We start from the raw sequence: 12821 nt of genomic DNA, 5'->3' as shown, positions 1-12821 counted from the left end.
CTGACATGGTCTTAATTTCCACTGTTATGCAGATGACACCCAAATCTATATACACACCAGACCCACTTCTCAGCTCCCTCCACTGATAAACTGTCTCCAGGATATCAAACACTGGATGACATCTAACTTACTTAATCTAAACAACAATAAAACTGAGGTGATATTTGTGGCTCCCAAGGCCCTTCTTAAGAAAGTTGGTAATCTTGTGATGTCCATTGATGGCTGTTCTATCTGCTCATCATCAGAGGTCAGAAACCTTGGGGTCATCCTGTACCCCACTCTTTCGTTTGAGCCCTACAGCAAGTCCATCACTAAGTCTGCCTTTTTTCACCTCCGTAACAGTGTTACGACCACCTACACTCCTCAATATTACCAAAACAAGACTGCACCATGGGGGCAGGGCTTTCAGTAACGCCACCCCAAAACGTTGTAAATGTTGTTTTCATCAAATCAACCATTTAAAGATCTTTCTTATCTCTTAATTAACAGATTCAGTTGCTTAGTTGGCCAAACTGTACCCATATTGAGATCTCCTTCACAGATTGTAAATATTGTAAAAACTCTAGCACTGTGGGTCTTGTGGTAACCAATATTCTGATTCTATTTGATGTACTTTTATGCAAAATAATTAAGCAAATATTATTTCCACTTTTATTTCTTCAATTATTGAAGTACCTGAATTAAATATTTGTATCACAATGTCATGATCCTGGCAGACTTCGGTGCAGATAGGGCCTCCATGTCTCCAATAAGAAAATGAGATCCGTATCTGTAGTGATAAAAATCTTCCTTGGCTGACCATAGATGATGTCGACAGGACATGAACACACCTATGACAGGTAACTATTATAAAAACAAATTATACTTCAATTAAGCACTTATACTGTTTTAACTGAGGGAACTGGAGCTGCAAAACAAATACCTTTGTGTGAGAGTGTAAAAAAACCTGCTTCAGTTCAGACCTACAAGCACAAGAGAAGCCCGAAAGCAAGAGAGATCGGCTCAACCAAAGCCCGTGATGAGGTAACGCTCTCGTAGGGGAGGCTGAGAACGTGAGGGAACAGCAAGACAGATGTCAGCAAGCTTTATAATTGTATTCTGACAAAAAACTTGTCAGGTAATCAAACATAAGACTGAAAATACAGACGAGTGACAAATTCATGGAAAAACCTGAAAAAATGAGTGGAGTAACAAAACAAATGCAGATGCTTCCAAACAGGTGTACTGCATGATACAATTAAGCAATTAACATTCTATCATGCTCTGTGGCATGATTAAAAATGCTGAGCAAGACCACTTGACCTTGATTACAAAGACAAATGCACATTTGAGAGTTCAGAGATGTGGAAAAAGGTGATATGGTCAGATGAGTCAAACTTCACCATATTCTCGACAAGTGGCTGAGTGCATGTGTGGCAACACCAAGAGAACGGTACAGCCTGACTGCTTGACCCCTACAGTGAGGGGGTCTGGAGGCTCTGTTATGCTGTGGGGAGCATTTTCCTGGCATGGTTTGGATCCACTTGTCCCCTTAGAGGAAAGGGTCAATGCAAATCATTACAAAGTTATTCTGAGTGATCACCTTTATCCTATGGTGAAACGTTTCTATCCGGATGGGAGTGGTCTCCACAGGGCACGAGGGCTCACTCAATGGTTTGATGAATATGAAAATGTTGTGAATCATATGCTATGGCCTTTGCAGTCACCAGATCTCAACCTGATTGAACACCTATGTGAGATTTTGGACCGATGTGTTAGACAGCGCTCTCCACCACCATCATCAAAACACCAAATGAGGGAATATCTTTTGGAAGAATGGTGTTCATCCCTCCAGTAGAGTCCAGAGACTCGTAGAATCTGTTCCAAGAGCATTGAAGCTGTTCTGGTGGCTCGTGGTTCCCAACACCTTACTGAGACACTGTTTTTTCCTTTAATTTTGTCACCCATCTGTATGTTTGTTTTCATCATAAACCTCCAAATAAAGTACTATATGTATATGTAATGGTTATTTTCTTCAGATGCTGTCTTTAAATAAATGTTGAATGATATGCTAATTTTATGCTGGAAAAATAAGCAACCGTTTGGAAGAAACTGAATGCTGTTGAAAGGAAATGTATTAATTTGCCTGAAGAGGAAAGTGTTTGATCAATGCAGACTACCAGTGATCACTTATGGCTGTGAAACCTTATCAGTAAACACAACGTTACAGAAACTGCAGGCGACGGATGGAAAGATGTATCCTTGCAATAACAAGAAGTGATAGAAAAATAAGTAAATGGATCGGACAACATATGTGTGACACTGAAAGAATGAAAATGTTAAAATGGCTGTGGGTCATACAGAGCAACAGCAATGCATTTCATAGTACTTATATACTTGGAACATATACCAAAAATGGATTTAATTTTATTTGTAACGTTTTTTTCAGTCTTGTAACCTGTTCAAAGATAAGAATGTAAATAATCTGGGTTGCTGTTTCAGTGGAAAAATGTAATGCTCATTTATTTTAGGAATTGTAAGACTCATAAAAAAAAAAAAAAACCATATTCCAGAAATTTTACAACTATACAGAGTGGGACTAAAAGCTCAGCTGCATCACTTGTATTCTAGTTTGAGGAAGGGGTGTTGGGGGAAACTAACTTACTCGATAGAAAATAATCTTCATAGGTTTTCACTGGCAGTTAGTGGCCAGTTGCTGGCAATGGAACTGAATTGATACTGCGAGAGGAAGAGAAACCTGAATGCCAAATTATGTTTGTATTTATAGTTTATTTTTGAAAGTCACTGAGCAAATGACAATGGTCATTTATTTGACATGGAAATTTAGCATGGATGATGTACAAAAAGGCATGATAACCTAGAGGTTTACAAGCTATTTTATTCTCCAAAAACTGAGCAACAATGGTAATTTATTTCACATGGGGATTTGAAATGTAAATTTAGTGTGGATGCTGTAAAAAAAAAAAAAAAAAAAAAAAAGGCATGATAGCCTAGAGGTTTCCAAAAACTGGTATAACTTTTTTATTATTTCATACAACAAAAAACAAACGGGTCATTTTGTTTGGTCAAAATGGGCCCAAATGAAGAAATGGAGAAGGTCCCTAATGCCCAGAGTTCTCCATACAAGACTCACACTCCAGACTCATTTCTTTCCAGACTTCTTGATTCCTCCACCAGCTGCAGAAAATAAATCATATATTGTCATTATTAGCTCAGGGAGACTGAGCACAAGAGAGAGAGGAGGTATGGAGTTCAAAAGGATTTCATGTACCCTGAACAAGTAAAAGATGGAATAGTAAATAGCAGGTAGGTGGCAATCAACTAGAGTAAACCTATTAAATATATAGTTAAATCATATTCCATGTTGTTGTTGAACACAAAATGTGATAATTACAAAAGAAAGAAAGCCTATATTAGGCCAAGTAATGATGCGCAGCCCATATAAGCTTTCAAACTATTTTCTAAGTCTCAACTTTTGTGTTCACCAACAGAAACCTGATCTCCTACTCCAGTCCTCAAAAGTCACATTCCTGGAAGTTTGTACATGTTCAGGTTATTCATAAAGAGTTTGAAAGTTTACTTTGCTAGTGCTCGTGCCCCTATGTCCCTTTCCTCTGAGCTATTAACTATGACTCCACAGCTCACAAATCCAGGATTTAGGACTTGTATTAAGTGCATGAGAAAATAATATACAGTTATGTAATTTTGAACATCTAATTTGTGCTATGTTTTGATCTGTAATTTTAGACTATTGCACTTCTTTAATGCACTTATGTTTTTTAAGTCACCCTGGATAAGGGTGTCTGCTAAGAAATACATAACTATGTGTAGCTGAACCTGGCATTCCCAAATGTACAGTGAGGGAAAAAAGTATTTGATCCCCTGCTGATTTTGTACGTTTGCCCACTGACAAAGAAATGATCAGTCTATAATTTTAATGGTAGGTGTATTTTAACAGTGAGAGACAGAATAACAACAAAAAAATCCAGAAAAATGCATTTCAAAAAAGTTATACATTGATTTGCATGTTAATGAGTGAAATAAGTATTTGACCCCTTCGACTTAGTACTTGGTGGCAAAACCCTTGTTGGCAATCACAGAGGTCAGACGTTTCTTGTAGTTGGCCATCAGGTTTGCACACATCTCAGGAGGGATTTTGTCCCACTCCTCTTTGCAGATCCTCTCCAAGTCATTAAGGTTTTGAGGCTGACGTTCGAACCTTCAGCTCCCTCCACAGATTTTCTATGGGATTAAGGTCTGGAGACTGGCTAGGCCACTCCAGGACCTTAATGTGCTTCTTCTTGAGCCACTCCTTTGTTGCCTTGGCTGTGTGTTTTGGGTCATTGTCATGCTGGAATACCCATCCACGACCCATTTTCAATGCCCTGGCTGAGGGAAGGAGGTTCTCACCCAAGATTTGATGGTACATGGCCCCGTCCATCGTCCCTTTGATGCGGTGCAGTTGTCCTGTCCCCTTAGCAGAACACCACCCCGAAAGCATGATGTTTCCACCTCCATGTTTGATGGTGGGGATGGTGTTCTTGGGCTCATTCCTCCTCCTCCAAACACGGCGAGTTGAGTTGATGCCAAAGAGCTTGATTTTGGTCTCATCTGACCACAACACTTTCACCCAGTTCTCCTCTGAATCATTCAGATGTTCATTGGCAAACTTCAGACGGGCCTGTACATGTGCTTTCTTGAGCAGGGGGACCTTGCGGGCGCTGCAGGATTTCAGTCCTTCACGGCGTAGTGTGTTACCAATTGTTTTCTTGGTGATTATGGTCCCAGCTGCCTTGAGATCATTAACAAGATCCTCCCGTGTAGTTCTGGGCTGATTCCTCACCGTTCTCATGATCATTGAAACTCCGAGGTGAGATCTTGCATGGAGCCCCAGACAGAAGGAGAATAATCAGAATAATCGCACCAGCTGTTGCCACCTTCTCACCAAGCTGCTTGGTGATGGTCTTGTAGCCCATTCCAGCCTTGTGTAGGTCTACAATCTTGTCCCTGACATCCTTGGACAGCTCTTTGGTCTTGGCCATGGTGGAGAGTTTGGAATCTGATTGATTGATTGCTTCTGTGGACAGGTGTCTTTTATACAGGTAACAAGCTGAGATTAGGAGCACTCCCTTTAAGAGAGTGCTCCTAATCTCAGCTCGTTACCTGTATAAAAGACACCTGGGAGCCAGAAATCTTGCTGATTGATAGGGGATCAAATACTTATTTCACTCATTAACATGCAAATCAATTTATAACTTTTTTGAAATGCGTTTTTCTGGATTTATTTTGTTGTTATTCTGTCTCTCACTGTTAAAATACACCTACCATTAAAATTATAGACTGATCATTTCTTTGTCATTGGACAAACGTACAAAATCAGCAGGGGATCAAATACTTTTTTCCCCTCACTGTATTTAATACAACATCCTGTATAGCTCAGCACACTTGCTCTAACACTTCTTAAACTATGCTCCTGAAACCTTATGTATTGTTAGCACTTCTATGATTTTACTGTAATTTCTCCCTTGCCTACCCTGCACTTGTTAGCTCATTTGTATGCTTATTGTATTTTGTATGGATTGTATTTACTGCACTTTGTAATGGTTTAAATGTTTAAGAAAACTAAGTCACCCTAGGTAAGGGCATCTGCTAAGAAATAAAAAAAAAAAATCAATCCTGCATTAATCCTTAAGGCTATGACAATATTTCAATGTTAAATTTAGTTTAACTGCAGAGAGTAACATTTGACAACACGTTGCCATCTACTGGAGAAACGGTGCTAGGTGATAGTCATGTCTGAATAATGAACTAATTTCATGAATGCTGGCCTCCCTCTCTTAATATAATTAGTGTGCAGAGTGATAAGAGATAACATGTGACACAAGGAAAGGTTGGCCAGAGGGGTTATGATACATTCATATTGGAAGGAATAGCTGCGGTTTTCTGTTTCAACACAGGAAACCTATGACCACAAGTCCTAAGGAGGTCATTTTTATGGAGATCAATTAATGGACATCAAATTCTTCCATTTCCAAGTGAAATGGAAACTTGCCTCTGTGGAAGGAAAGTCAAAAATTCCTTTCTCAAACATGTTTTACTTCATTTATCCTTAAGAAAGATAAGGTCAAGCTAGAAGGTCAGGCCAGGAGCTAGCTTGATTTCTGTTTGTTATTTATGATGGGAATCTTGGAGACAATGTCAAACAGTATGATTTAACTGCCTGCTCCTTAATCCATGTGTTGATCTATGAACTCTGTCCTATAATGATATATATTCTGCTTAGCTAACTTTTAAGATAACATAGTATAGACTTTTTGATTATAACCATATCTTTGATTTTTGTGTATAAAAGCTCTGACTGTTAAAATGAAGTCAGAGCAACTCTGGACTCTTCTCGAGTCACTGTTTCTCTCCACGTCACGGGTAATAAAGGCATTGCAACGAATGTTCTAACCAAATAGAAGGCTGAGTTTCTTCAACACCTCCAAAGTTGAGAAGTGCTGTATTTATTATGATCTTGCATGCAGTAACTAAGGCCAAATGGAGTATACAAAAAGGAAAAAAAATAGATGAATTATCTTTAAAACTATTGTAACATGCTGAGAGAAGACACGTGCATTCAAATCTCAAAGAAACTGAATGTCCTGAGTTGGGATCATACTTTGTCTTTGCACTGCAGCAGAGGGTGAGTCCACGTTAAGGAGTTTTAACTGGATGCCACTTTTCATTGTCAATAAAAGTCACTATACAGAAAAGTGTGTAAAGTCCCTTTTACAAAGGTCTATCAACAGGAATAATCCAGTACTCACTTAATGGCCCTTTCCCCGCAGCTTTAGCTTTCAATGCCTCCAGTTGTTTCTGCTCTTCCTTTTGTTTCTGTTTGAAAGCAGCCTCATCCTGTCACAGAAAAGTATACATGGGTTAGTAGGTTTTCTAAAATGTAATGGCTCTTAATGTATATCCCGATATAATCTGTAATTGTGAAAAGGAGTCAGTGTATAAATGCCTGAAAACCTTACATCATCCACTTCCTTTGATTGCTTCTTGGGTTGTTTCAGGGGCTTCTTCTTACCACCTACCAGATTGAAAAACCAAAGGGAAATTTAAAGACCACAAAACGGGTTGACACTGGAAACATTCAGGAATCACATGCAGTGTGGTATTACTGAAACTGTACCAGGCCTCACTTTTCTCTCATTCATAGAATTTTGCATTTACTCTCTCAGAAATAACATTGTAACTTGGGGAAAATAAATAAACATAACGTTGTCTATCAAAGCCAGTTTTTTTTTTTTTAAAGAACGTACATTTTGATGCTTTAAATTTCAGTAGCTGGTAACTTGGATTTCACAGACGATTAGAATTACAATCGCAATGCATACATGGAGAGCTCGCTGAGAGAGCAGCAGCAGCAGCAGCAGCAGCAAAAGCAGCGCATACGGACATGTCGGTCGCGATGTAGCCCACATTTCCGCAGCTCTGCTCGGATCTGCACAGCTCCACCAATGGGATCAGTGGAGTCCTGCAGAACTGCGGGAAACTGCAACCATACTGTGTGTGGTCGAGGAGCGCCTTTTCACTAACTAGTTGCTGTATCATCAATTGTCGACCCCATCTTCATGCGCATCCCTCTATACTGGTTTAGGTAAAATGGCAACCAACGACAAAATAGTACGTGATCATGGCAATAAAACAGCAACAACAATTCGACTGGGCGAAGTCTGGTATGATCAATATATTAATACAGCGGATTAAAAAGCCTATATAAAGCAGCCGATTAGTGTAGCACAATGCTCTAATACAGCATAGGTGGATTCAGACATCGTTTCCAGACTGTAAATACGGCGTACACACAAGATAAAAACATGCTCATTATTAACATTTCTTTTTAGCCACGGTGTAGGGAAATATTTCAGTAAATTGGTCAAGATTGCCTCTCACCCTCTCTTCCAGACATGTCTGCAACTGTCTCGCAATCTGGATACACGCTCGAAGGACCCCAGGCTGAACCGGAAGTAGCTGTCTATAACCCGCCCGAATGAAAGTCTCCCAGCCGGCGCCACTGACAGCGATATTTTTATAGATACTTGGACCCTGAAGGATCATTTTGAGGTATTTCGTTAATTTAATCACACCAGTTCTCCTTTTTTCCGAACAAGTTAAAAATCCAAAATAATTAAACTTTAATATAGGCAGGGCTTTTTAATTTGGACACATTTAACCCTGCATTTGAAGTTGATACAAATATTTTGTAGCAGCGGAAAGTGTCACGTCTGGTCAATGTCATGATAATAATAATACTAATACAATGGAAGTGCACTTGTTTCTTCATTCATAACATTTGTTGACTTACTCTTACAACTTTGGGGGAGAACAAGGGTTTTCACTAGCTAGCCACTTTAACACAACTTAAGATATATTTTAATGTGAATTTACATTTTTTACGGTTGGACTAAAATATGAACTGTAATTGTTAAACACATATTATGAATAATTTGCTGTAGCCGATAGTAATCGCTTTTACAGTCGGTTAACAAAGCTACAGTACAAGCCTATCTATTCTGGTTATTTGACTGTAAGGTATCTCTGCTGTCACAATTGGGTCTTTGCGGCTTCCGTAGAAGTGAAAGTTCAATTGTTCAACACCGTGGATACGATATTGCAGTTTAAAGTGTAAGTTCTTTCTTGTGAGTGGTTTCTTTTTTGAAGCCCATTTTACTCAGTTATAAATTATATTTTTCCGCAACGTGTGAATGTTATAAAGATATCTCACACTGTGCATTCAATTAAACACAGAAAGACGAGCAAGGGCGGTGAAGTTAGCTACTTGATTTCTTGTTAATGTTATTTTAGCTAGGATAATCCAAGACTAGGACTGCTCACAGTCTGTGAAACCAGCTAGAGTTTTATGTGGATACTAACATGTATTTTAACCCCTTGTCATTATACTTTGTTTCAACCTTAGCTTTATAAGATGTATTGCAATTAATCAAGTAATTGAGATTTCAGATACATTTAAATATACGTACTGTTACGTAACTGAATGATTATTTAATTGTATACAGGTGTCAGTGGTCCCCCTGGTCTATACTTGGCTTGAGTTGCAGCCTTCAATGAGGTACAGAGGGGACTTGCTCACAGTGAGGTGTGGGACTCGTGTTTACCTTGCTCTGCTCTCGGGGAAGCCCAGGCCAGATGTCTGTGCCATTCGCTTTTATTGTACCCAGGGCCCAAAGGAGTCGGACAAAAACCTGGCTCTGCAGCAGCAGGCTTTGACCAGCTTGCACAGGCTGACTGCTTTGGGCAAACAGTGGGGGCAAAGCTCTTCCCAGAAAGCGTCATCCACTGTCAACTACTGGTGGCAGAAATACGAGGAGTTTGTGGGTCTGAATGAAGTCCGTGACGCACAAACAAAAGTCACAGAGGTAAGGCAGTAAACAAATAGTCATTACCATGTGACATCAAATTGTAGCACTGAGAGAAAGAGCTGGGTATTAAAGAAAGTTTTAGCTTCAGGAAGGAATGCTATGAATATACCACCCTTAGCCTTTCTAAAATGTGTGTTCTGCATGAGATGTAAAAATACATATTTCTACAGTACTACAATGGTAAGTGAGTGTGGGAGCATTTTCCATGTGTAAAACATCGAGACTGAGTAAGCAGATGCTGGCTGAAAAATAGTAGTAGTAAACCATGATATTATTATTAATAATAATGCTGCAGCAACTTAGAAACATTATTCAACTATCAGGTTTACATGAGTTTAGTTGTATAGGTGTGTGCAGCAAAAAGATCAATCAAAATTAGGTGTGTTAGATTCACAGAAGGACTTTTTCTTTCTTTCTTTCTTTCTTTCTTTCTTTCTTTTGGTTCACAGGCTGAAAAGGCTTTCATGGTGGCCAGAGGGATAGTGCGGGAAGCCCATGAGAGCCTGGAGGCCTTGCAGGTCCGGCTGAAGGAGGTGAGGGACAGGCTGGACCGCGTGTCCAGGGAAGAGGCACACTACCTGGAACTGGCCACACTGGAGCACAAGCTACTGCAGGTAGGCTAGCAAAATTTAACTGTTAAGCCAAAAAACATGAATGACTGCTGAATATTCAGACATTGAAGACTGTGTCTTATGTCCCAGATTTCTTATTATTTTATCTATTATGCTTATTTGACTAGGACTTTGTGTAGTGTGTAACTGTAATGAACACAACATACGGTGCATTCTACCCAATCAGATTTATAACATTGTTTATTATATGTATTACATATATTAGGAGAACTGAATCATATCCTGGAGCAAAGTCAAATGAAATCCTCCACATCATATTTCTTTTATTTTACTTCCCAGGAGGAGCGTCGGCTCCGCACGGCCTACATCAAAGCAGAGGAGGGGGAGAGGGAGAAGTTTGCCCTCTTTTCGGCTGGAGTGCGGGAGAGCCATGAGAAAGAGCGCACCAGGGCAGAGAGAACGAAAAACTGGTCTGTTATCGGCTCGGTGCTGGGGGCCCTGATCGGAGTACTGGGCTCCACTTACATCAACAGGGTCCGTCTGCAGGAGCTGAAGAGCTTGCTCCTGGAAGCCCAGAAGGGACCTATCAGCCTGCAAGAAGCTATGAAAGTGCAGGCCAGCATGCATCACTCTCAGCAGGAGGAGCTCAGTGGGCTCATCAACACCCTGAGGGGCTCTCTGCAAGAAGGAAGCCCACAGAGCACAGTCGCCCCAGTTACCCCCACCAAGGCCCTCCCGAGCAGTGTCTCCGAGTCAGCCCTGAAGGAACAGCTGCTTTCTAGTAAGAAGATCCAGGCTTTGATGGAAGGCCTCCAGCCTCAGTTAACAAAGCTGGAGCAAAACATAGGGAAGGTTGCGTCTGAGCTCCAAACAGTCAAGTTGTCTGTCAGGTCTCATGCAGCAGAAAAGCCTGCACTCAGTGCCCAGGACATGCACATCTACGATAAGGAGGGCGTTATGCTGGGATTGGCCCAAGCAGAAAAGAGACTGGAGACACGGATGAACAAGAACGCACTTTACAGCACCGTTCTGACCTATTCTGCCTTTGCCCTGACTCTTCCTGTACTATATTTGATCTTTAAAGCCAATTAACAATCAGTGACAGAGAGCTCTAAATGGTCCATCTTCATATGTATTCCCTTTGTCATGAACCTGCTTAGTTGTTATGTGGGTACTGAACAAAACTAGATTCAGCCTTAAATATTTTCAATTCTCCAGACCTATTGGTACAGGCCTGATGCCTGGAAACACTGTTTTATCATGCTGATAATAAAAGTGGAAAATAAGATTTATTGTGTATATAAAACAATGACATGAGTATGAATGCAAGGTTTTAACACTGAGTGGATTAAGCACTGTATCATATGCAAAGGGCTCTGGACTCCTGAGTGGAGGGCCGTGGGTTCAATCCCAGGTGGGGGACACTGCTGTTGTACCCTTGAGCAAGGGACTTTATCTTGATTGCTCCAGTAAAAACCCAGCTGTATAAATCTGTCATTATATGTAAACAAATTATGTGATATAGTGTAAAATTGTAAGTTTCCCTGGCTAAGAAATATAATTATAATAATGTACATGGGAAATGGGATACATTATAATGTATATTAGTTAAGAAAACTGCTGCTTTTTCAAATGAGATTAGTATAATTTACATTCATGATAATGAATTGACCAAATACACAAGCTGTGTAACAGTGCTTCAAAATAGAACCGCTTTGGAAGCATTTTGTCACCATCACAGGGCAAATGATAAAAACAGATAACCTTGTGGTGGGGTGTATTAGGATTCAAAGGAGGTAATGCTGAGACTATTTAATACGCAGTGGAATGGGATCTAAATAAGAATTTAGGAACCTCTGGATTTCATCAGAAACTGTAGAAGTGTGCTTTGCAGTCTTTCATACAAATGCATTGGCTGTGTTTGTTATGGTTGCATTATTCTAAAATATTGTTTTTAATGTTTTATTGTTTGTGTTCCACATTTTTTACACAATAAGTATATGTTCATATTTTTCACGGTATTCAGTGCCCAGTTTAGAGCACCACACTATATAAATATATTTTTCACAGTAAGTGCATGTATATTTCACACAGTACTTAATGTCCAGTTTAGAGCATCACACTATACAAATATATTACTGCCCCAGAAAGAGATTAGAAAGGGAAGTGTACTAAATAAAGAGTGATGCTGGGATATATATAGCTAATTTACATAGATCAAGGAAAGTAAAAAATGTATAATTTACTAACAAAATCAACACAAAATAGGGACCAGAAGACAGAAAAGGAAACTAAGTGAAAGTGTTCAGTTTCGTTACACAAATAATTGTAGGTGTATTGAACAAACCAGATTCACTCAATTACATGTTTTATTGCCTTCAAGCCTCTCAAAAGATCTAACTGAAATTACAGCTGGTGGTGTGAATGCAAATTTTAAATGAATAAATAAGAACATTATTGTGATTACAAAAACCTTTAAAGGGCACATATAACCCACACACTACATTCACATACACTATAGATTATGCATATAGTATAGTTTCTATAAGCATTTAAAATAATTATGAATTTCTATATCACTTCACATCATGCCAATACACTACATATTTAGCTATTGAAATCACATATAACCAGTGGTGAAATTGGTGAAAACCTTTTGAAAGCCTAATAAATACTTATTTAAAAGCGTGGTAAATTGTTAGGACCCTCAGTTTTAAATACATAGAGAAAAACTTAGTAAAATTGTTAGTATACTCAGTTTTAATATCGGCATCTTGGTAACAACCTTAGAATCGAGTCCGAGCGACTACCACTGAGCTGT

General features: G+C 39.4%; 2 protein-coding genes across 3 annotated transcripts; one reads left to right on the top strand and one right to left on the bottom strand.

Moving 5' to 3' along the window:
• Positions 1-2749: 2749 nt before the first annotated feature.
• tma7 (translation machinery associated 7 homolog) lies at positions 2750-8023 on the bottom strand. The gene is made up of 4 exons (XM_066698331.1): positions 7942-8023; positions 7020-7075; positions 6810-6897; positions 2750-3177 (listed from the first exon to the last, which is right to left on the bottom strand). Exons 1-4 carry the CDS (start codon positions 7955-7957, stop codon positions 3143-3145), a joined length of 195 nt encoding a protein of 64 aa, XP_066554428.1. The 5' UTR covers positions 7958-8023; the 3' UTR covers positions 2750-3142.
• On the top strand, positions 7987-11965 carry ccdc51 (coiled-coil domain containing 51). Of its 2 annotated transcripts, none has more exons than XM_066698329.1 (4): positions 7987-8112; positions 9066-9425; positions 9878-10042; positions 10340-11965. In XM_066698329.1, the coding sequence occupies exons 2-4, from the start codon at positions 9114-9116 to the stop codon at positions 11090-11092; spliced, it is 1230 nt and encodes a 409-aa protein (XP_066554426.1). In that variant the 5' UTR covers positions 7987-8112; positions 9066-9113; the 3' UTR covers positions 11093-11965. The 2 variants fall into 2 exon arrangements, with proteins under 2 accessions (XP_066554426.1, XP_066554427.1); XM_066698330.1 differs by lacking the exon at positions 7987-8112 and adding an exon at positions 8167-8673.
• Positions 11966-12821: the final 856 nt, after the last annotated feature.

This window comes from Amia ocellicauda, chromosome 3 (assembly GCF_036373705.1).
Source record: "Amia ocellicauda isolate fAmiCal2 chromosome 3, fAmiCal2.hap1, whole genome shotgun sequence".
Classification (NCBI taxonomy): Eukaryota; Metazoa; Chordata; class Actinopteri; order Amiiformes; family Amiidae; genus Amia; species Amia ocellicauda.
The sequence above is the reverse complement of the archived record's forward strand: the minus strand, read 5'-3'. Positions and strand labels throughout refer to the sequence as shown.